General features: G+C 38.4%; 1 protein-coding gene across 1 annotated transcript; it reads right to left on the bottom strand.

Annotated features, from left to right (window-relative positions):
• Positions 1-7,763: 7,763 nt before the first annotated feature.
• LOC128382373 (homeodomain-interacting protein kinase 3-like) lies at positions 7,764-10,850 on the bottom strand. Its single transcript, XM_053342368.1, has 11 exons — positions 10,662-10,850; positions 10,375-10,572; positions 10,115-10,287; positions 9,886-10,009; positions 9,556-9,666; positions 9,300-9,383; positions 9,031-9,167; positions 8,401-8,694; positions 8,186-8,302; positions 7,983-8,053; positions 7,764-7,864 (listed from the first exon to the last, which is right to left on the bottom strand). Exons 1-11 carry the CDS (start codon positions 10,848-10,850, stop codon positions 7,764-7,766), a joined length of 1,599 nt encoding a protein of 532 aa, XP_053198343.1.
• Between the last annotated feature and the right edge of the window lie 15,435 nt (positions 10,851-26,285).

Raw genomic sequence — 26,285 nt, 5'->3', positions numbered from 1 at the left:
AATATGAACAGTACGTAAGGGTTAAACTTCCCAGCAGTATATAAAGCAGCTAAAATGAGTTCCACCTTGATCTGACTTTAAATAAATATAAGTCCATTGTGCTCATGTCTGCACTTGTACCCAAGTATATTTTTGTAAGAGTGGTATTGATAGTTTAACGAAGTACCTTCTCACTGCCAATACTAACATTCTCAATGAGACATAAAGGTAGAAAATAAGGCTTTTGATGGTTATTTTATTACATCACTTGACATAGCGTCATCCTGTTCTTGTCAACTGATGATTAGCATCCCAAGGCTCTCTTTTGTGAAGCTGTGCAATTACATAAAGTACATCTCAGGGATCATTATGTTGTATAAACACAGGAAATGTATAAACGAAGGACTCTAAAAGAGTGTCCTCACAGTCAACATACAATGGATCATATTCATGTAATGTGTTTTCCATGGCAGAGATCAATGTCTGTTTTTCTTTTGCAACATTGCAACAGTAATTCATTTTCATAATTTGTACATAAACTATCAGAATATTATTAGATAAAGTAAGAGTGAATACACATGTACACAATCCAGGCAGTGAGTTGTCTTCCCTCAAACCTTGAATTATGAAAACAAATGAGTAGTAGCCTATGTAAGCATAGTTTAAGTGTTGGGAAGGTTACTTTGGAAATGTAACAGGTTACAGAACACTAGTTACTCTATTTCAAATATAATGTAACTTGTGACTTTTTGATGACTTTTCTAATGTTCTAACCAATGTTTTCAGCTGTTAGGGTAAATGTTCCAATTAAGCACCAAAATCTAAGTTCAGCTGTTTTTCATGGATACTGACATGATTTATAAGATAATTTCTCATTTCTCTCATTTGAAAATGTATTCATTACTTCATGTAGATTTTAAAATATAAAATAAAGATATTTGATGAAAAAAGTCAAAAGTCTGGCACCATTTAAACCCATGCGTGCTCCAAATAAGCCCATGTCATGATTTATTTACTATTTTATTTTATTTTTTAAATTGACAGCAATATATGTGTTCAGTAACATGTTAAACATTACTGTAATGGATTGGATGGACATGTGAGATAACACTTTAATATGCTTGCAGGAAAACAAGTATTGTATACCATAATTACAAAGCACTATAAAATGACAAAAACATGAGCAGGCACAACCGATTCTTGAATAAAGAGCACATATCTTACAACACATCAGATCCTCATCTCCACTCGCGCACAGTACATTTATTTTATTACGTCTACCCATTTACGTTGCAGTGGCGGTGAAGTTGTATTGTACAACCCCTGCGGTCAACAATACGTTCCACCACAGCTATGAATGAGTGCTTATGGCAATTTAAGCTACATTGAAGTGGCCCTGACTCTTTTACCAGATTGAAAAAGCTGGAATGGGAGCAGATGATGTGAAGAGGATCAGGGAATATTTTCAGAGTCGGTTTGCTATCTCAGTCTGCTCGTAAAATGAGGAGAGATGGATATTCTTGCACCCCTTTAAGTTTCATGGCAGTTTGCATACGAGCCATTTGAGATTGTACTTGAACATTTTACTGTGACATTATAACATATTTTCAGTAACATAAAATCCTGTTTGACATAAAAAGACATAATGCTGACACTGTCTGACTGTCTGAAATGGGACTCTCCAGATAATGTTTCTATCACTGTGGACCCCTGAGGGCTGACACCTACAGGCTCGTCATGTGCTGCTCACCTTTTTTTTTTCTTCAAACAGCGCCTCCTGCTGAAAACAGCTGGTTGAAATCACAGGGGAGCCTTTGGCAATGGAGCCAGAATGCAGGTTGCTCAACTGCTAACAAATGAGCCTTTTGTGCGCAATCAGTTGAGACACAGCTGTTAATTTCCTCACATGTTAAAGACCTCTCTGTAGTAAAGATTACAGGATCAAGAGAGAGTGAATTCTGGAGCTTGTAAGCAAGTGAAGCCATGAGCTGGTTGGACGAAGGACACTTTTATACAAATATAGAACAAAATCAAATTCAAGTTCTTTGAAATTGCATCACATTTACATATCTTTACTTCTTCCCCATTCATCTCCCTCACTGTCCACATCTTGCCTCTCCCACCTGCCCTGCAGTAACCTCAGCCTTCCCCACTATTCAATGTCACCTGATTCCCACACCCACCTGCTCACATGTTCCCTATTCGCTCATCAGCCACATAGTACATACAGTACAGTACAGCAGCCCAGTTGTATTAATCCTCTGCCACATTATCTACCATGCTCATATGTGGCTGTTTTGAACCCCTTCTTGAGTTGTAGTTTCTCTGAGTCGCTTTTTTTCCCCCTGCCAGCATGTTTCTAAGCGTGTCTGCACAGTGTTTTCACTAAAATTGAACTTTTTTACTTATTGTATTTTATCTCTGAGTGGTGCATTTGAGTCCTACCTGTTTAATCAGCCATGATAATGTGACCTTAAGCTAAATACTGATTACACTATAGTACAGCAGACTCCTAGTGAAACACAGGGGTGTATTCTCTTGCTCATCCTTTGTTTCATCCATATGAAATGAAAAAAACATTGATAGTGTATTAAAAAATGTAATATTTTTAAATATAATATGACCGTTGATGTTAGACCTCTTATAATCTTTTTTGGAGGAACTGAATGTGTGCACTTTCCTCAGAATCCTCTGTTATGTGTTTCAGTTACAAACATACTTGGTTAAAATTGTGGAAAGATTCTTCAAGTCCTTTCCCATTTCATGTTTGAAGTCAAGGCTGACTTCTTCAATATTTCACCAAAACTATGAACTTTCCTTAACCTAAAAAACCTAAAAATAAAACAGAACCATAACAATTTTTATCATCAGTCAGGACCAGATGTTGTTTAAAAAGACTTAGACATTGAGCCATTTGCCTTTTAAGCTTAGAATAAATCTTTTTCTTGTTAGGTGAATAAACACTCTAATCCATACAGTGTTACATATCAAGGATATTTGTTAAAGCTACAGTATTGAAGGTATTTATTTAGGACAGAAGGATATATATATATATATATATATATATATATATATATATATATATATATATATCCCTTTACCCTAGGGTTATATTAGGGGCAGCTGTGCCTCAGGACGTAGATTGGGTCATCCACTAATGGAAAGATTGGCAGTTCGATCCCCGCCTCCTCCAGTGTCGATGGGCAAGATACTAAATTGCTCCCAACGGCTGCCTCGGCAGTGTGTGTTTGAATGTGTGAGTAGGTTGGCACCTTGCATAGCAGCCTCTGTCACGAGTTATGAATGAGTGAATATTGACGCATAGTGTAAAAGCACTTTGAGTGGTCAGAAGAGTAGAAAAGGTGCAAACTGCAGTCCATTTACCATTAATCACAGTAGAAACCGTTCAACCACGTTAACCATTAACTCATTCTGAAGCCTGAAGCTTTCAGCTTTTATGAGCTCAAATGAAGTAGTTAACAAAGGCCTGATGGTCTTTGATATTGAACTACATCATCCAGAGTCTAAGCATTAATAAGACACTGACACACCATAATGCATGTGCTACTTTGAATGCATAAGGTTTCACATTCTGGCTTCCATCCAGCCATGTCAAAAACGCTACAGTACTTCTTAAAGACTGACATGAATTATGGAAACAAATATTACATTTTCACTGATAAAAATATGGCACTGAACATTTAAAATATCATTCCATTAGAAACACTTGTTTTCTTATATGAACACAAACTGACACCAAGCTCAGAAATAGCTAAAGGCAACAGGATCACATTAAATATGACAGAGCTCAGACCTAGTTTTCATTTGGAAATCATGACAAAAAAAAAAAACATGGGAAAAATAAAGAGATACACACACACTTCCAGTTAAAGCAGAAATTTAGACACGTATTTCTAAAACATCTTTAAATGATTGACACCCTAATTTGAAAATGATACATGTTTTGGTAGTGGGATTATTATCCAGCTGATAAATGATCACAGTGTCTGAGAGTAATTGTTTTGTTCTTCGTGGAGAGCCCCCTAATGAGAGAAATTGCAATAGAGTGTTGGTGTGTGGGTTTGACTTAGGTCAATTTCAGGGACACAAGCCATATTCAACACCAGTTGATTGGGGACAAAATCTGTGTCCTGCAATGATAAAATGCTGATTTATGGATCAGTGGTGAAGGTTACTATAAGGGTTAGGCAAGTAATGGTGATGGTGTTAGTATATGTAAATGCCTCAAAAGTGACTTAAATAAACCTGTGTGTGTGTGTGTTTCCAAAAGCTACTATGCAGCACACTCCTATTAATCACTGTGGATTATGTGAAAATGAATTATACTGTGTTGTCTTCCTGCTTGGCAGCAATCAAACCCAGGGAGTTTCCTCGCCACCTGCATTAGTACAGTTGAATGGCAAGCCCACTGCCACCATCAATAACACAATAGTTTAGCCTCAGATAAAAATGATAAATGCACTGGCATTCCTTCAGACCCTGATTCAGCCGACCATTTATTTCAATATTTCAGCAACTACCGGGCGCTGTCGTTAATCACTGTTAGACCGCAGATAGGCAGGGAGGAATCACAGAAAGTGGGAGAGGAGAGGAGAGGAGAGGAGAGGAGACGGGGATGACGGACGAGGGAGGAGGAGGAGGTCGAAGGAGGCGGAGGAGGAATGGGTTCGGGGAATGCCACTTCTCATTGGGGAAGCTGTTGCTCATCTGTCGTGGGCTCGTTGGGGCATGGCTAAAGGCTCCCCGTTCAGTCAAACTCCTCTCCTGTACGCATGACATTTCAATTACACAGCTAGCTCTCATAGCTCTCTCCACAGCCAGATAAGCCAAGACACCAAATGCCACACACACTGAGACACACACACACACACACACACGCACACACACACAAGAGCATGCCCTGTAGGGCTTGTTTGAATGGGTGTCACTCTGTCTTATGACAGGTGAGTGTACAATATGGAAACATTACCTCAGACCTGGCTAACACTAATATTTGAGTAATGACATCATATATTTCAATAACTTGTTATGTGTAGCTTAGATGATAAGATAATGGAACTGATAATAAGTGTGAAAAATTAGAAGTTGGAAGAAAATAGCAGGATTTAAACATAATGAGGCAGCTGTTTAAATGACACTGATACTGGTTAACCTCTTAACGCACGCTGTTCCGTCTACGGGACGGGACGGATGTTAGGAGGTAACCTCACGTTCTTCTGAATGTTTTAAACACCAACCCTTAAACATATATACTCATGCCGTACATCATTGGAAAGCTTAGATTGTCCTGATTCATTCAAGACCACTCACGACTTATATGGTTGCTCACAGCCGTAATAGTATTAGCGATTAGCTCGGCTAGCCACTCAGCTAAGTGAGAAAAGCTATAATGCCTACATACCTTCAAAGTCTTCCCTTTATCCACAACGATCATCTTATGACTCAGGACTTTCTGTACAGCTCGCCGAGTATCCATTCTTGTGAAATATGAAATCCGTTTCCATAAAACCGGAATACTTTCCTCAATATGTCCATGTATTTAGTCCAACACGTAACGTAATAACACAAATAACAAACCATATACGGTCCGTTTACGTCATTTCCTGATCTGCCCGTCCATCTCAGAGTACACATGACTAGATGTTTTCAACCGTGAGCCTCTCCTGCTTCTGACGACACCACACACAAGCCAATCGGTGTTTAGGATTAGGCAGTACACGTATCCAAAGCGATCCAAAGCCAATGAGGACACGTGACCGACGACAATGACGACATGGCTTTGATTGACTGCTGTTCCAGCCTATGGAAATATTCGGTGAAATGAAGTTGATAACCTTTTAGCCAATAGTCAGAGGTTTCCAACGGTGTATGACACTAAGCTATCAGGTTTGGCTGTCCATAAACAAACTCCAAGCGGAACCGGCGTGCGCCCTGTGCGTAAAAGAGTTGAAGCATATATCATTACGCACACGGCATTTTGGTACACGGTTGGTTCTTCTTCGACTTGACATACTGTATGACTTATACCAAAATAAACAGATAGATAGATAGATAGATAGATAGATAGATAGATAGATGGACAGTTAGTTAGTTAGTTAGTCAGATAGTTAGTCAGTCAGTCAGTCAGATACATAGTTAGATGGATAGATAAATAGATAGATAGATAGATATGGCCAAACAAAAAAAAAAGGTTATAGATAATAATATAATATATAATAATAATAATAATAATAATAATATGGTGTCAGCTTTCATTAGAGACCGAGATTTTGATTGTAGGCAAAGGGGATGTGAAGTTATAGGTGTTTGATTGTGGTTATACAGCTTTGGTAACCAAGTGTCTATTTGGAGTCTCCAAAAAGGACCTGAGGAAAACGCATGGACATACCTGTTGAAAAATAACTCTGAAAAATTCATCTTTTGGTCTTTTGACTCCAATTTGGACTGCATGAAGCCAAGACATGTGGCTGTGGCCTCATTGTGTCTATATACTGCTGAGAGGTCCCTGAATGTCTGTACACGTCATTGTAAAGGCAAACCTATGGGTGAGTAAACAACCCCATCATTGTAACCTCTGCCACTCTTTGTCAGTAAGTCACAGAATCACACAGACACTTTTACAAGAATCCTGAGAGTGTTTCCTTTCCAATGATACCAGACACATCTCTGAGTCTCAAACTATGTGGGATCTGTGCTGCTCACAACTTGGGCATGTCGTTTAGGTAAAAAACGTAAAAAATAGGGGCGTGTATTAAGAGGTTAAATAACCTAAACTTCTTCCCCGGAGTTGTCTGTGCTTTCTGGTCTCACAGGTAATCTGGGCCTGTAGACGTCCGGATGACAGATTCCAGTCCCAGACCTTCTAGCTTCATTGTTGATTTTCATTGTTCTTTTCTCTCCTCTCCTCTCCTCTATCCTTCCTTTCTCTCCTCTCAACCCCAACCGGTCGAGGCAGATGTTCTCCCACTCTGAGTCTGGTTCTGAGGGTTCTTCCTGTTAAAAGGGAGTTTTTTCTCTCCACTGTGTCTCATGTGGGAATGTTGGGTCTCTTTAAAGTTAAAACCTGAAGAGTTCGGTTTAGAACCTGCTCTATGTGTAAAGAGCCTTGAGATGACTTTGTTGTGATTTGGCGCTGTACAAATAAAGATTGATTGATTGATTGATTGATTGATACACAGGCACAGTGAAGTGTTGAATGATATGGAAAAAACAGTGATTCAAGAACTGCATGACAAAATCAGGAGAAGTGAAAAGATATTTCAAAAGATACTTAAAATGTAATGGTTATGAATGAAAGGTACAAACTGGGATTACTGTAAGTCTCAGTGAGTCAGTCAGTTCTATATGTAAGGAATAAGTAACACACACAGGGATCAGTTGTTGAGCCATTGATTGATTGATTTATTTACAAGTTGATTATATATATATATATCTATTTTTCATATAAAAATAATTAATCTCAAAGTTATAAAAAATAAATATTATACTATTAAAAAAATAAATAAATAAATAAAATAAATAAAAATATATTAGCGGCTCACTTTGCTTTAAAAAATAAAAATAAAAAAAATTCTAAAATCAGATTCAGTGTCAATTTAGCATCTCCAATCAAGCATGTTTTGGGGGACAGTGGGAGGAAACCAGACTACCTGGAGGAAACCCACGCAGACACGGGGAGAACATGCAAACTCCACACAGAGAGGAGGTCTCTGTGAGGTCTCAGTGCTAACCACCGAGCCTCCGTGCTGCCCGCTGCCCGCCATTCAGACCTCCTCCTCATCCACACTGATGCAGCAGCAGAATGTCCTCCTCATCCAGGAACAGAAGCGCTTAAAGCCCTTCTTCTCCTTGTTCTGCTGGAGCTCTTTGTCATCGGAAAATCAAAAGCAAGTTAAATATTTCACTTGTTCTCACCGCAATGAATAAACAATGAAAAAGGTCTCATTTCATTTCAGACACAGTTGGAGGTGACCATCTCTTACCAGATGTGGTGTCATTGTCCTCCTGGGACATGCTACAGGGAAGCAGAGGGAGAGAGAGCTGACGTTGTCTCCTGGAGGACGGACAAAAAAACACAGTAAAAATATTATTGCTGATGTATCATAATGTACATAATGCTTTCTAATCTGCTGTAATTGTGTCCTAATTTCTCCATCTGTCTCCTCTGATGAGGAAATCATCTTACCAAGTCTCCCTCTGTTGTCCGCTGTCCTCCTTCCAGCGCAGGCAGTATTTAGGTGGTGCAGACTGAACATTTCTGTCTTCATCAGCCTGGCTGGTGCTGGGCTTAAGGAGTTCATAGCTGCCAAAAGAAAAGTCACATGGTTATATTCAGAAGTCATTTGTGTCAGATTTTGTTAATGATAATAATCCAGGACATGTCGATTTTTCAAAACCTACCAGTCATGAAAGAACTGGCTGGTCCATGAGTCACTGTCTTCAATGCTCTCTAGATCGCAGGTCGCTATTTCACTGATCTCAGTGAGCTCTGAATCAGTGTCGCTAATGCTCTCTAGGTCGCTAGTGTCTAGTTCACTTATGTCAGTGAGCTCTGATTCACTGTCTTCCATGCTCTCTGATTCAAGTGACTCTAGCTCAGTTACCTGACTGGTCCCTGCCTCTGTTTCTTTGAGGGTCTCCAGTTCAGGTTTTTCGCAGGTACCTGGTTCACTGCTGCTGTTCAAACTTTCACAGCTTCCAAAAGAAAAGTCACACTGTTATATTCACAAGTAATGATCACCCTCAACCTTAAAGCCTTAAATTTGACCAACAGCAAAAGTGTGAAGAATATATTACACAGTGTGGGTTTATAACATTAGCATATCTGGCTAACAAGCTCATTTGATCATTCAGATAGGCAGTCCAAACATTTAATATGGTCAGAACTTAATCTGAGATAACTTTGATTTGATCCTACAAACATGTTAATTGTTCTTTTTGTCAATATAATGTGATAAATTAGCTTTCCATTTGTCTATATTGTCTGATAGTTTGTTTGCAAAGCAGTAATATAAAGATAAAAATACTCACCATGAGGTATAGTGTTGGTTGCGCCATGTAATAAAGGGATGAACGAGGACTTGATCTGGCGTCATCCTCACATTTGCATCCAGCTGAAGCATTCCCTTCAGCAGGTTGATACACATCCTCTTCTCTTGCACTCCCACCTCTCTCATGTTCACCAGGTCCAAATAATGTAGGAAACAAAGAGACAGTTCAACAGCAGTCAAGTCAAGTCTTGTGATCAATCAAATCATGTGATCTCCAGCAGCTACAGTATCATCTACTTAAACACTTACAGTTTCTACTTCATCCAGGCTGTGATAGTGGTATAACTTGCGGCCGTAGGAAAGTACATTATTGTCCCAGAACTCCTCACGTGTCTGAAAGAAGGTGAAGTAGGTTTTTAGATACTCAGAAACAATAAACATACAATCTTAAATAAAGAAAAGAATGATAAAGATGAGATGACTTTGTGTTCTTGTGATAATTTGTTGTTGAATGTGTGAAAACATTTTGTATTCATATATTCAAATGTCTAATTTTATTCCATACCTTAAGCCTCCATTGTCCAGCAGGGTCTTGAACAAAATATTCTTTACTGTACATCCCGGCACACAGAAGGTGGTCTGGAGGAACCCCAAACAGATCCACCATGCAGTCCACCTGGAGACCAAACACAGCATTACATCTAGATATGCAGCAGGATGCAGTCATAACAACATCCACTATGAACTAGTGAAGTGCACTTCGAGGTGCAAATGACTTTACAACTGTCAGAGATGCTGCCAGAACCGATATATTCTGCTTCATGCAATATAGGATAATGTAAAAGTAGATCTTATATGTAGAATGTAAAAAAGAAAGCAGTAAACTCACACTTACTGTGTCATAATCAAAAAAGCCTGGGAAGAGGGATTCACCGAGGGCTATGTACCCCATCACCACACCCAGAGACCACATGTCGATGGCCTCTGAAAATGGGAGTCCCAACATCACTTCTGGAGCTCTGAAAATGAAACAAATGTATATAATACAGAATGAGGAACTTTTAGCAGATGGCAGAAATATCCTAAAAGTAGTAGAACAATGATTGATGATGAATGATGCTCACCGATAGTGTGCTGGTTGGTGAATATCACCCTGCTCTGCTGTATGGCTGTGAAAAGCGACTCCAAAATCAATCAGCTTCACAGTGAGGGGCTGCACGTTCAGCATAATGTTGTCGAGCTTTAAGTCTGAATGGATCACGTTGATATCCTTCAGCGCTTTCAATCCACTGGCAGACTGTAAGGACAAAGATCAGAGATTAAATTCACAGAATGCATCAACACTGACAGAGTTGTGTGTTATTGGATGGTACTCTATCCATACCTGTTCAATTATAGCTCGAACTTCATCAAAACACAGAGGGGTGAAGTTCCTCTGGTCCATTAGAAAGTCCCTTAGTGTCATCTCCATCATTTCAAACACCAGAGCAAGCTTCTTGTCTCCGAGTTTGAAAGAGTCGATGAATCGGACGATGTTGTCGTTGTCCAGATTCATCTCCTTGAAATAGTTGAGGACGGTCAACTGTAGATAAATGAGAACATGACAAGTTTAATGCTTGCTCACACACAACATCATCTCTGAACACTGATTAACTTAATAAAGTAACATACTTCATCGTCCAGTTCGCTGCTATTTTGAGGGATCTTCACAGCGACCGTCTCCTTGGTGTCCTCTTTGGTGCATTTAAGCACTTCTCCAAAGACTCCCTTTCCCAGAACGGTCACCAGCTCATAGTTTTTGGGGAGCTGGCGCTCGCTGGAGGGGAGCTTGTTCTTCTTCTTGAAGATTCTCTTAAACATGGCTAAAAACAAAATGTAATGAACATCATCATCTAATAATAAACATCTCAGAGCTAAACTAAACTGATCCAAACTAGCTGCTGCAACTTTAAATTCAAAATCACACTAAATTTTTATTTGACACACAAATGAAGAGACAGCAGTAAAACTGAGTATTAAACTACACTTTGTACTGATTGAGTGAAAGGAACGATTGCGTACCTGTATCTCAGATGATTCTCAATCAGTTGAGTTGCTAGGATACTACGATAGGTAGGCTTTATCTGCGTCCACTCTGGTTGGTACGTCGATAAGTCAGTTTTACCTGTGTCCACTCTGGTTGGTCTACAGTTAAATGTCAGGAGGGCTCAGAAAGTGGAACATGAGATCTTGACTCTCCTTATGATGTCATCGTCTACAGTTGTGTCATAAAGCAGAGTTCCAAAATATGCAAATGAGCTACTTTGGAACTAAAGGAGCTAAAAACAAATAAAAACAAAAAAGCTGTGCACAAAAACACAGTCACATCATTTATTGTACATTTCTATCTATGAACTCTTGGTTTGGGTTTTAGACCCGTCACACACGTTGGAGGATGAAATGCTTCAGTTGATGTGAAATCATGATAAACCTCCAAATTTGACCAAACTGCTGTCTGCTTTTATTAAACTTAATCTGCTTTTATTAAACTTAATCTTTTCTTTTACTTTTCTTTTGTCTTTTTAATCTATTTTAACCGTTTTTACTTTAACTTTTAATAAACCCTTTCTCTTTTCTCTCTTATCTTACTAATTTATTTACTTATTTTATTTAAATAGTTTTTCATTTTTATCATTCTTATTTTCTCTTGTGTGCATTGGTCTCAGTTTTTGTCTTTTAATTTGTTCTGTCCTATTATCAGCTTGTCAATCAACTAATTGTAAAGTACTTTGAACTACATTAGCCTGTATGAAAGGTGCTATATAAATAATTGATTGATTTATTGATTTCTCAAATTTGTCATTACACATGACAAATGAACTAAGTGAAAGCAGAACAAAGTTAAAAAAAACAGTTTGAAAGACAGAGTGGAGTTGGACACAGTCTGTAAATGTGTTTGATATTTAGAATAAAAACTGTCTTATATTACAGTGCGAGGAGGATTTATATATATATATAATCTGACGTTGCACCCAATAGTTATGCTGTGTTTTATGTAAAGATTGAACTCATGTAAAGTGTCAGATCTGATGAACCCAACAAGTAGCTGGATAGTCTGCTTGTTTAACAATAACAGTGAACATCCTGAAGCCTCATATAAACTTTACATCTACTTTTAAATGACTGTGACCTTAGACATACGTAGACACCGCATTGACTGTGGAGAGGCGCGTGCCTAAAGCGCCGCCATCTTGGTACAGGGCTAGCAGAGGCAGTAGTGCATGTATATCTATGGAGGTAAGAGCTACTCCACAGTTTCAAAGTTGAATTATTCACTGAAATCTCGACCAATTTCCAAACGGTTTGATTTGTTAAAAACGTGTCTATCTATCTATCTATCTATCTATCTATCTATCTATCTATCTATCTATCCGTCTATCTGTCTGAAATTCGTAAGAAACAACCCGTGTGAATATATGTTTCAGCAGAACTGAAATCAGCCCCAACTGTGAATATTTTTAAATCCAGGTTAAAAACACTTCTCTTCTCCTTAGTTTATGATTGAGCTCTTTTAAGAAGAAAAAATTCTATCAGCTTGTGTTACACAAGCAATAATGTCAAGTCAAGTCAATTTTATTTATATAGGACCAAATCATAAGAGAACTTATCTCAGGGCACTTTTCATATAGAGCAGGTTTAGATTGTGTTCTTTACAATATTATGTACAGATACCCAACATTAGTTCATGAGCATTTGGCATCGTCTACAAACTCCCTTTTAACAGGAAGAAACCTCAAGCAGAACCGGGCTTTGAGTGGGCGGCCATCTGCCTCGACCGGTTGGGTTGGGAGAGAAAGAAAGAGAGAGCAGGAGGAAAGAGAACATAGCACACTGCAAGTTCTGCATAGAGATGTATAGTAGTAATAATGGTAATAATAATAATTGTAGTGGTGGGTGTTGAGCAGGACCATGTGGGCAGTGGGTGGCTTGCAATCAGAGATCCCGATTATATAGCTCCTAAGGCTGAAATACCTGCAGAAGGCAGGAGGAGATAAAGCAAAAAGAGAAATAAACTAAGGAAGAGAGAAGATGCCAAGTTCATAATATGCATTAATGAGACATAAATGTGTACAGATTGAGAGGCGGAGGAGAAGAGGGCTCAGTGCTTCATAGGAAGTCCCCTGGCATTGTAGGACTACAGCAAGCCTCAGTCAGCCCTCTCTGTAAGCTTTATCAAAGAGAAAAGTTTTAACACTAGAACCTCCATAAGGTAAAATTGACCTCTAGAGTTAGGGTTAGGGTTGGGGTTAGGGTACCCGAGGGAGGGTCTATAGCACTGGCCTACTGTCCTGATTGTGAAAGAGGGGGTCGACCTTCCCACCAGGGAACCTCTAGAGTTAGGGTTAGGGTTAATATGGGTTAGGGTTAGGGTAAAAATGCATTTAATTCTACGTGGCTTCAATCATTCATTGGTATGTGTAATCTGACAACTACATAAAGACAGCTTGACCAAAGGTTAAGACTTCCTTAAGCAGCGTAGTTGGGATGGGGTCTAAGAGACAAGTTGATGGTTTAGATGACAATACTGCTGAAGTGGGAAGGACAATTGCAGGGTGTCTACATATGGTTAGTTTTACAGCTGTTTCTAAGCTTCTTGTGTTTGATGAATCTCATGAAGTTGGCTATCACTATGGATGTCCACATGAATATTGAAGTCACCTACTATAATTTGTTTATCGTACTAAGGAATAAGTCTGATAAAAACAGAATTGCAGAAAATTCACAGGCCAGGAGGACAACAAATAGAACTTGCTGTAATATTTTCCAATTTGGGAAAGAGTAAGAACAAGAATAGCACAGGATAGAATAGAATAGAACTTTATTGTCCACCATGATGGAATATTGTCCTTGGCTCACCAATAACAGATATACAATAGACAGAAAATATATAAATACATAAAATATGTAAGGTATAAAAATAAAAGTGCTTATCAGTTCCTGTGTGCGTATTTTCAAATGAGTCATAATTAAGTTTAGGTCTAGGGTCGATTGATAGGCTTAAGTCTAACTAAAACTCCACCTCTCATCACTGGTCAGTTTTGGCGGGGGCCCAAAGAAAACTGCAGTCTGACATCGTCTTTGCATATGTACACATCAACAAAACATGAATTTTAGTGATTTCAGATTAGTGTTATGGGAAGTTGTTATTGCCGACATGAATGACAATTTCACTATATTTACGCTTATTCCCAGCCAGCAGTTTTAAATAGCATTCTATGCCGCCTGCTTTGTCTCCAGGAATACATTTAACTATGGTTGCTGTTGTTGTTAACTACACATTTCTCACGATAAAGCTGCCCATAAGTGGGGAGCACCTGTTAGAAACATAAAGTGGTTGGTGGTGAATTGTCAGCTTCTTTTTAGAGCTATGATTCCTTTGGATATCCTATTTCCTGGCTGCTCAGGAGCAGCAGGGGGTAGAATAGGGGGCTATATTGATTTGGCCTGCAACAGCTACAGGGTACTGCTGGCTAACTACCGCAGCTACTGATTGGGTTTCCATTGTGCAAAGCCGATCCTCTAATTCACTGAATCTCGCCTCTATCACAGTAAATACACTATTTTACTACATGTACCATTGTCATTACAGAAACCACTGTCTAAAAACAGTGGTTATGCCCTTTTTTCGCATGAGGGGCTAAAGACAACCTGTTGCCTGCTAAATGTCAGAGCTGTTATGGGAACCAGGAATAGTTTTCTTTAAGGAGATGGTGCTGATATGTCCAGACACAGGGAGATAATGGACATGGAGGAAGCAGAGTTAGAAATAAAAAGCTGCAAATGGCAGGTAGCTCTGTAGATGATAGCTGTGTAGGCACAGTGAAGCCAGATGACTCCAAGATAACCTCATAACAGATACCAGTGTTGTTGAGGTCATTTCTTTGTCACGGCTTAAAAGATTTGAGCACAGCTGAGAATATTTCTATAGTGTACATGGAGGTCAGTTGCTGTGTGTGATGGTTTCATGGGACAGAAGGTGAAAGGTGGTGTCATAGGTAGTGGTATGCAAGCTTTCCATTGGTCAGTGGCAGGTCAGCATGGATTCACTTTAATGTTTCAGTGGCCACTCTACTCCATATTAAACACAGATAGATATGTAGGAACAATATCATGCTTTTTAACTCAAGATGAAAACAAATAAGACTAAAAGATAACTAGAGATGAGAGGTTTGAAAATGTGGATACTTTTGTCAATGCTAGTTTTACATTACAAGACCTGTTGCAGACAATGGGATAGGTAATGATGTAAGCTACTTCTTTTAATAGCTCTATATGTACTAACCTTACATCATATTTGATGATAAAAAAATCTTAAATACTGGACTACATACACCTGTAGAGGTTTCATATTAAAAGCCTTCCAGTGACTCAAAAAGCTTAATTCCTTCCTTGGGCTTTCTTGTGAAACATCAGATGTGTTGACAAAGGCTTATTAATAGCGACTGAACAAAAGGAAGAAAGCAGCAAAAATAAAAGCAATAAAATAAGTGATCAACGTTAATTTGTTTGTGCTGGTCACAGCTATTACATGAATACATGCTTATATTAAATATCTTCTCCAAACATGCTTTAAGAAATCTACTGTAACAATACTACCCATATCACACTTGTGTACTTGTGTATTGTGTACTGGAGCAGAATTGACTCCCAGATTAGTTATGATGTCACAAATCGTGCTGCGAAGGCTCAACTCTTAAATGAGCACATAGTTGAAAGTGGAAACAGGCTTTGAGCGTCAAACACTGCAAAAACATCATTTTTTGGGGTACTACTTTTTGAGTAGAGCGGGACTTAAAGAATTTATGGTATTTGGACTTTGTACTTACTTTTGACAGTGTCCTAAATGCCACCCAGGAAATTTATTAAGGACAAAGACGGTATGTTCTTGAACCACTGAATACGTAAATTGCTTTAGAGAATCAGCGGCCACTATTAAAATGAATATTATATTACAGCCATAAAAAATGAATAGCTCAAATTTCATCATCATCAGAAATGAGTATTTTAATGATCTTTAACAGCAAGCCCAGGTGTGTTACATCAACCTGAATTCAATTTGTGAGGGTGATTTTTAGGCTTGGTTTGGTTTCTTTTGTTCTTCGCTGCCTTTTAAACTTAATTTGTATAATTCACATCTTTACAACATTTTATTGATTAAATTTACAATGGCAGTTAATGCTACCATATACCTCTCAAACATTTTTAATAATATAGTGGGGAGCAAATTACTTACTGTATTGTCTAACATGCAGATGTGCTTTTTTACATGTTTAGTATTTCATGCTGGTTTTTGGTCTTGCAGTTGTAAATGATTCCAAAACCCAGTATGTAAGTAAGCAAGAATTTTCATAAGTACACATATTTTATTTTGGGTTTTTTTGTCTTGGAAGCAGTAGTGCTTATTTCTTCCTTTTTTATACACACCATCGCCAATTTTCATTTTATCTGTATTTAGGCCAGTTGGTACCAGGTGAAAAAAAATTTCAGACAGAAATGAGAACTGAACTTTCCAGGCATAACTAGATGTTGCATCATACTGCAACCCATATTTTGATGCTTTCCTGGCTCGCTGCTGTATGAATAGACCTGTGAAAGGAACATTTGTCCACAGCAGGCATGGCAAGCGCTCTACTGAACCTCTTTATCCCATACATTGATCAGCCAGTTTGTCTTTTTCATGTGTTGTTTGTCCTATATTATGCTTGTCAAGACAATTTACACTAGAAAAAATATGGAATTTTTATTGTCTGTCAGTCCAGGGAGAGGAATCCCTCCTCTGTTGCTCTTCTTTAGGATTCTTCCATTTTTTCCCCTGTTAAAGGGTTTTTAGTGAGCTTTTTCTTATTCGAGTCAATGATCTAAAGTCAGAGGATGCTGTATTGCTGCACAGATTGTAAAGTCCCCTGAGGCAAATTTGTGATTTATGATATTGGACAATACAAATGAAAATGCACTTGAACTGAACTTCACTGCAAAAAAAAGACTTTTGTTACAGTCATGCACAGCTCCATATTTGTCTTTCTTTTAAAAGTAGAACTGCAAAAATAATGCTTCTTGTGTCTTTTTTGTCATCCTGTTCCAATAAACTTGATTGAACAACACTGACCCACATTATAACCAATCCGTACAGCGTGAGATTAGACAGCATATGTTTTGGCCACGTAGAAAATAATATATGTGTATAAAATGAATGAATATGTACAGAGTCTGCCTGGCTTTACTCCACTGAGATTCTAGCTGTAAAGTCTTCGTCCTCTCAGTTCACTACTAAGCTCCGTCAGGAAAACAAATCACATTTCCTTAGCATGGAAGCCGCTCCTGGACATTTCTCTGAGGGGAAACCGGGTTCAATGACATCTTCCAAAATGGCTTATTTACAGTATTTTGTTTCAGAAATGGGCTTTTTTCTTTACCACATCTCTTCCTTTTGTGTATACTAAATAAGATTAAGTATTATATTTCTTATTATATACAGTATTTCACTTTTGAATGTGGCAGGAGTTCTTCATGCAGCAGGAGTGCAGTGAAAATAACAGTCACTGTTGGTAGTCTGTTATTTTTAACATCTTTACTGTACATTATTTAGATAGTATCTATCCATCATGCAAAGAGGATGCAAATAGATTGCTGGTTGTGTGTTAGATTCAAACATTATGCAGCTGATGCTTTTAACAAGTACAGAAACAAAATATTTCCATATAATGCCTGTTAATGTATGCACATATCAAGAATGTGTTTCTAATCTAAAAACCACATCACAGTAAGTGTCACGATGAGTAGCGCAGATGGATCCAAAAAGGCAGACAGTCTCGGGACAAAAAGGGCACTTTTTTGTCCAAAACCAAGAATAAACACATCAAAAGAAAAATGCAGGCAACACTGGCAAAATAACTTGGTGCAAAAACTACACAGGACAAAACACAGCACTAACACAGAGACTTGGACAAAGACTGAACTGAAAACCAAAACCTATATAGACATGATGGGGTAATAACTAAACAGGACACAGGTGAGTGAAACAAGACAAGAGAAACACGTGAGGCAGTCAACTAAGGCAGGGGAAACACAGGAAGTAAAACTAACAAAATACACGAAGGGAGAATAACTTCAAAATAAAACATGAGCTACAACAGGATGTGACAGTAAGAGAAGTTTCCTTTTCTCTAACAAAATCTTTGTCCTTTTCAGAAGAAGTGCTCACAGCAGCTGCCTGAGGGCTCTTCATTCTTGAACAGCTGCTTCATCAACACGGGCCTCAGTGCACTAGATGTGAGATGCCAGTTGGTGGTGCTCTATAGTGCATGTTTAGTTTGGGACACACTTAGGCCTGTTTGAGGACATGCACAGAGCCAAACCAGAAGCTAGCCTGACACCAGGAACCAGTTGGATCATCTCATCACCTGTCACCAGTGTCAAACCTCAGCTTGGTTTTTCTCAGTTGTCGTTTTCTAAGAACTCTAGGCCCATGCAGTGTCCGGTCCTGTATTCAACCCACGTAGTGATACAGTGGTAGTGCTATGGCAAAAGTAGCCTCACCTATACGATGAAGCAGAGGTAGAACATCTCTCTATCTCGCACAAGCTTGTGAGGACACTGAATTAACCAAAAGAAAATCATTCATTCATTCATTCCAAACCGCTTATCCTCTAGAGCAATGTTTCTCAACTGGGGATCCGTGGACCCCTAGTGGTCTGTGGTGTAATTGCAAGGGGTCCGTGAAAATAAAATAACAAAGATCCTATGACATTTATAGAAATAGGATTATTTTACTCAAATGTGACTGAGACCTTTATCTACCTAAACTACAGAGGACAGAGTAACATGACTTTTTTTGTCTAATTACATCTGTTTCACAAGTGTAATTTATTGTATTTTAATAAGAGATATCGCTCCCGTTTGCATTGTTAAAAGTTACTGCATGACACTGTTCATACAAACTTAAATTAAAAGCCCCCTACTGTTTCTGTTGCAGTTACTGCATTAAAATTCTGTTTTGTTAAATATTTCTGAAAGTTACTGAATAAAAACTCTGTTTTGCTAAATATTTCTGAAAGTTACTTAATAAAAATTTTGTTTTGTTAAATATTTCTGAAAGTTACTGAATAAAAATTCTGTTTTGTTAAATATATATATGTTACGTATATCTTAGTTACAACTGAAAGCTCTTATTTTACCTCAAAGAGTGAATAAATGCCATCATGCAATTTAAAATGCAGTTTCTACTCCCCCCACCCAGATCGGGTGGGAGAGTTCCCATGGTAGATAATAAATATGCAGGGGGTCCATGACCCCAAAAAGGTTGAGAACCACTGCTGTAGAGCAGGGGTGGCAAACATGCAGCTTGTGGGCCAGAACCGGCCCACTGAGGGGTTCAATCTGGCCCACTTTCCTTTCCATTTTCTTTTTCTTCCTTCCTATTAATAATCCGGTCCACATTAGATCAAATTGGGCTGTATGTGGTCCTTGAATGAATGTCGCGGGGGGGGGGGGGGGCCAATCCCAGCTGTCATTGGTTGAGAGGCATGGAACACCCTGGACAGGTTGCCAGTCTATCAAATAAAATCAATAATAATAATAACAATCATAATAATAACAGAAAAATAAAAAGATTTAATAGTATTACAAATTATAAAGATGATAATATGCAAGCTTGCCACTGTTGATTCGGTTATATGCCAAAAACAATTAGCTCTTTTTTTCTTTCAAGTTTGGGATCAATTCAGTTTTAATCCATTTTTGTTTGTATGCTACATTCAGCATTGAAACATCATATTTTTGACAGTTGAGCAAGGATAATAAAAGTCCTGAACCACCTGCATCCTGTCATCATTACACATTCCATTCAGGTTATCCCACACAGCTGCTGACTGTCAGCACTGGATGCTTCAACTCTGTACAACACATCCACTTTATGATCGGTTTGAGCGCAGTCAGAACAGAAAGGTCTGCTCACTAATGGATCTGCTGATGTTTGTGTTTCTTTACAAAATATCATCTTGATATGTCCAGACTGCTGCTAGCTCATGTTAACTATTTGGCAGGTTGGGCCAAAGTGTCCAATGTAGAATCTGGAAAGTGTTTATTGTACCTCGACAGCTAACACAAACTGAAAGCCCAGATCAGTGTGCAGAGTCAGAGACAGTTACCTGCTTGGAGTCACAGCAGCACTGTGAACTATGGCAGATATACATGTAGTCAAAGTTAAAGTTTGTGTAAAGTAAGAATAAATATGTGTTCTGAGTTTGACATACCACAGAAAAGTGTGTTGTAAACCACCCTGCCAGATTTGAATGATTAAAAAAATCACCAAATATATGAAATTAGGCTTCAAAGTTGTGTAAAAATCAGCCTCTTTCTCTGCTCCCAAATGCTGTGGAAGTGCCCGCCGATTTCGCTGAAACCCTGCCCCCTACCAAGTGTAACCTGTCAATCAAAGTCACCACTTCTACCAGAAACATGGACGCTATGTCTGAGAGCTTTCTGCTGCTACCTCAGTTGCTAGCTCGGTGGCTAGCTTGGCTGCTAACTCGGCGGCTAGCTCAGCGGCTAACTCAGCTAACTGGCTAACTGTAGACTGTAGTAGTAGTAGTGTGTGCTTAATGTATTTATACCTCTACAGCAGTAGGGGCGGGTTTATGCTAATCGTGATTAGCATAAACCCGCCCACTAAATCCTGAACACAGAAATCTTTTGTGAAGGTTTTTACACCTTTTTTAGAAATACATTTATGACCTATTTAATGTGTTTAGAAGAAAATGTCATGGTCTTTAATGGAACTGTAAGTCTGATTTTCACTCACAATTTAAACTAGTTTGACTGTTTATAAAGCATAAGGTAAGAATTATCACCCAATTCTGTGTTTAAACTTTTTAGCTAACTTCATTCCAACTCAAGTTTTACACATATTTTTGGAAATTATGTTATATAAAATTTTTACCAAATTTAAGATCAGAGGAAAGTGGGTTGATGGATTATCACAATTTGCCAAAGTTTAGTCAGGATACAGTTTTGAAACCATTTTAAGTATTTGAATGGCAGCATATAATCACACCTGCTGCCCCCTTGAGTCCAAATTGACCCAGTGTGGTTTGACTGCTTTATAAAGCATAAAGTTCAAACTGTCACCCAATTCAATGAAAGTAGTGATGGTAGTGATTATACTTGCAAAAATGCAATGTGGTATGAAACCATCCATATGATTTTCAGGCAAATACACAAAATAAATCCATATTTCTGATATAAAAGCAAAAACAAGAGGGTTAAACATTATTCGGAAACAAAAATTCAAATTAATTAAATTTATCATCCAGTCTCAAAATGAAAAAGAGAACTAAACTAAGGTAAATGAGTGTTATAGTAACACAGGCATTGGCACCTCTGTGAGATTTCACCCATATCTCTGCCTTACATCAGCTGTGTCCATTGTTTCCAGTCACAACCTGTTGCCAGCTGAGCAGGTGTTTTTCCCATCTCTTCCTCTGCTGTTTGTCTGTATTCATGTCTCCTGTCAGTTTTATAACCCAACATATCTATAGGCCTTTATTACAGGTTATTTCAGCAGCTCAGTGTGCAGCTCAGTCTGTCCACAAGTTTGCATTATAAAAAGAAAAAAAGAAGCTTGCGAGACAGCTGCCACAGGTGCTAAATGTTCCTCCGTCTGAGACACAATAATGAGTTGAGTTCGAGAGCAGGAACATTTTTTTAGAACGTACTCACATCAGCAAATGCTACATCCAACCCGAACAGTTACAAACATATGGCACTATCAATAGACTCTACCACCTGGGGTTGTTATTGGCTTGATTGTGCCACTTTGCAATCATCAAACTGGGGGCCTCTGTGCCGGCCGTCGGTCACCGCTGATCTCGTGGACACCGCTGTCACTCTGATCGCAGTATGACATCATATTGAAACCCTGGCTTGCACAGGGGAGAGAGGACCATGTTGAGCCGGCAATATGTTTTCCTTCCAGCGTTCAGCAGTATATCAAGAGAGATTTCCTTGTCATCGGCGTTGCACTCTGTTTCTGAAATGTCCTCTCTTTCAAGTCATTGGTGTTTTTTTTCACAGATCCGATCAAGAGCCTCCCAGGCCCTGAACCTTTTTTGTCAACAGACTGAAATGTGAACAGAGAATTGTGGGTATTGGGTTGTGTGCTGGGGGAGACACTCAAGGGACATTGTGGGCTTTAGGGGTCACGTGACTGATGGAACTAGCCAAAAAGGCATTGGGATTCCTTGGGAGTTTAATGTGACAAGTGAGCTAAGAATAAAGCAAAGTGAAAAGACAAAGCCTAGGAACCAGTGGAGAAACAGAATAAACCTTTTGTCCTTGAAAAAGCAAGCAGCATTAAGTGGTTCGGGAGGTGTTGCGGTTCACACAAAAGGAAATCATTATGTGATTCTATCGTGGCTGTAGTGGAGGGTAAACACATATAAATGCTGTTCACCAGGGCTGCTGGAATGAATGTCGAGAGCCCATGGAGAGAAAAATCCAATAGTGAAAAGAACCAACTAATCAAATGCTGAAATTACTATTTGAATTTGTATTTTTCTTAATCTTTTATAAATGTGTTGGCTAATTCTGTATTAGAAAATCACACTCTTTTTGCATTGGCCTATCCACATGTGAAAACAGAATTCTTTTGTTACATCTGATAAATAATCATATTTTCTGAGTCTTACAATTACAACTTGATTGCGTGAAGATGAAAACAAGCCAAATGGAGCTAAATGAACACAAATTAGGTTTTTATTTAACTAATAAAAACAGTTCACAATAAAGCCAACAGAAAGCTACTGTCTTAAAAAGGAGGAAAGTGTAGCACAATTAGAAAAATATAACTAGATGAAAAAACTAAGAACTACAATTTCATAATGAACACAGTATAATCAGTTAACTTCACCCTCCCACTAGATAGGAGTAAATGCCACCAATATCACAATATCAATCACTTGCAACTAGTTTTGCTACAATCACACAGCTCATAGCTGCCAGAATGGCCCACTGGCACATCAACTGGAACCCCGGCCCTTTTAACAGCCAGCCGTAATCAGCAACTGGGTTCTGGTTCAAAGGGGGGGGGGGGCACAAAACTGGTGAAAAAAGGGAAACACAACCCATTCGACCTGTAACAACTGAATCACAATCTCATGTTCAGTGTAACCTAATGTCATAATGTCAAATTATTTATATTATAGTTAAGAACTATAGTTTAATTACAATAATGCAGTACAATAAAAGCTTATTCAATATTTATGTTTTAGTTCATGGTATTCATTTTGTGTCTAAGCTTGATTATTACTTAGCAAGAAAGCTATCACCTGTTTAATGGTAATGTGGACATGTGGAGTGTATACGGTGTATTGGTACATAGTAAAGATTAATAATACATTTGAGCATTCAATTATAATTTACAAGCACTACTCTTCACCTATTTACACAATACATTGATTCACTTTACAGGTGTTAGTGTGCTCAGACTTTCCCTACGTATACTTTATGTGAGCATTTAAAGTTTGTTCTTCACCTAAACATTGTACACCATCAAACCACCCACATATGCAATGCATGTAGATAACTTTTAGCCCTTAAGTCTACCTTTTTTTTAACATTTGTTTTGTTTTAACCATCTGGTTTATCTAATAATAAGTCTATTCCCACAGTATGCTGGGCTAGTGCAGTGTACTACAAAGATGATTCATCTTTGAACCTAGGGGATGTTCAGAGTATTAAGGTAAAGTAGGAAGTCAAAGGGTCAATGTCAATATCTGCTATCCCTTCAGCACCATGCTGGTATTGAAACGATAGTTAAAGGATATCTTTCTTTTTAAAGATTGCTAGCCTTCCAGCAACAGCACAGTGCTTTATGGATCATGTTTACATTCATTACATTTAAGTGAAAATATTCAATGCATGGTTGGAATATTATATATTAAACAGAAGGGGCAAGATCTTGTGCTGCATTTCCACCTAATTCAACAGAACATATTCAGGACATTTGCTAGTTTAAATTAAACTTTTGTTGGTTTGAAAAATCAAACAGCATATATGTTTGTCTGTCTGTCTGTCTGTCTGTCTGGGCATGGCGCTGCATTCTCCTGTTTGTCAATCAATCTGCTACCAGAAACCTGCAACCAATCCACTAATCAAGCAGTATATACAGTATACCCTGGCTCTCCTCTTCAGTCTTTGCCAGATCATTCATTCAGCCACAGTGCTTTGGCCTCCTCAAGTTTTCTACACATCCCAGCATTCTATTTCGTACTTATGTTTCTGTATTCCTGCTTTCATTGTGTTTGTCCAGTCCAGTGCCTTCCTTCTCACCCTCCAAGGCTTCCACACCACTCTCTCAGGGCGCTTAATATATTGTGCTGCAAAAAGATACAGTATGTATGAAATAGAGACATGAGATAGATGTATGTTTGTTGTATGTTTCTAGGTCACCCATGACATTGATGGCACATCAATTCTCAGTCCCCATCATGTTTCTGGAATATGTACCACATCGCCTTCAAGGTTGGCTCATGAAGCTTTATACTGACAATAGCTACCAAACACATGATCAGGAATACTTCAAACCTGTATGACCATGGAGTGTTCTTTTGTTTGGCCTTCTGAAAAGAGCATACATTCATTTCAGAAGCCATGTTGTTGTTCAGATCTTCAGAGTACCACATGTTTTAAAAGCATTCCGCATAATCTCTGTGAAATTCATGCACAATGTTCAGATGAAACCTAGATGGAATCGGCCCATGAACATAGATCCAATACTTCTGATCTCCCTCCACAAAGGGAGGCTGGGATACATGCTGTGACAGATGCACTGATAAGGCTTTATTCTCAGAGAGGAGGACCTCGGTGACTCTCCACAACAGAGGAAATTTAAATAAAACCGTTATTTTCCATGCATGCTAAATTTTCATCTAAACTGTACAACTGTTGTGAATTTACCATAAAAGAATACTAATATCTCTATTTTGCAAATATCAAACAATTAGAAACAAGTATTGAAACAGCAAGACATTTAAACCAATTTGTTCACATTCTTCATAAAGAACACCATCCAAACTCTTTGAGTTAACTTTGACCACTAACTAACCTGAGTATGTACAGTCCTTGCCTCCTCTTTTTCCCCCTTTGGTTTTGGGTCACGCTGAGAAGGTGAAGGGTATAGATGCTGGCACTGAGTGTTAAAACTGCCTGAGAGGCTGGTTTTGAATGCCTGTTCAAGTGCCATGATCTTGGCACTGTATTACTATTGGTTGTTGGTATGGGGGTCCGTGGTACATATATGGATATAGAAGCGAAAGTTGGGTCTGAGGTGTGGAGACGTGTTACTGTGGATGCTGGGACTTTTGTAATATTTTAGTTTTATGCATTATTACTCCAAACGTAGCTCTCTCATGTTCATGTCGTGCTGCCTGTAGATTGTCAAGTTTTGAAATGGATGTAATGGCTTTTGCAAATGCTTTAAGTGGTGTCAAATGTGTTTTTTTTTCCAGCAGCATCTAGCACTGGTACCTATTAATTGGACACATGCACACATACACATACACAGGTTTTACTTTAATAATTGGAACACCTTTCAAAGTATTATTTTCCTGCTGATATTCTTGGCAGAAAATGATGAAATAATGAAATTTATTACAAACACTGTTGCATAAAAGTAAAAAGAACACCGAATTTGTTTCCGTTGGCATAGCAGCCAACCTCTTCCATTTGTCTTTGTACATCGATCTATTTCTGTAGGAAATGTCCAGTTTTTCTTGGACAGCCCAAATGCCAATAAACATCTTGTTTTGCTGATGACTCCAGGGACATGTGTCTTCCATTACTGTCTTTTATTTCCAATTTTCATGGCAGGAGTGATGACAATACATGGGTATGGATGCCCACACATTGTATGGATTGTGTTTACACCTATCTAAGATCCAAACACAGACAGATCAGATCAGATTTGAATGCAAACCAAGTGTAAATGGGTCAGAAGGGGACAGTCAAAGACGTGAAGCTAGTTTTCATATGAATAGAAGTGACTTTATTGTCCACCTTAGTGGAAATGTCTCTTCAGCTTCCTCCAATACATTAAAAATACACACCATATCATGAAGACATTACAAACATACACCAACAGTATACAACAAAAACAACTGACAATTGTGCAAAGGGGAAGGAAAACAGCAGCAACTATTGTAATAATTGTAATAAAATAGAAAAAATACAACACACTTGAGCATTCATTTATCATTCAGC

This window comes from Scomber japonicus, chromosome 21, assembly GCF_027409825.1.
Source record: "Scomber japonicus isolate fScoJap1 chromosome 21, fScoJap1.pri, whole genome shotgun sequence".
NCBI lineage: Eukaryota > Metazoa > Chordata > Actinopteri > Scombriformes > Scombridae > Scomber > Scomber japonicus.
The sequence above is the reverse complement of the archived record's forward strand: the minus strand, read 5'-3'. Positions and strand labels throughout refer to the sequence as shown.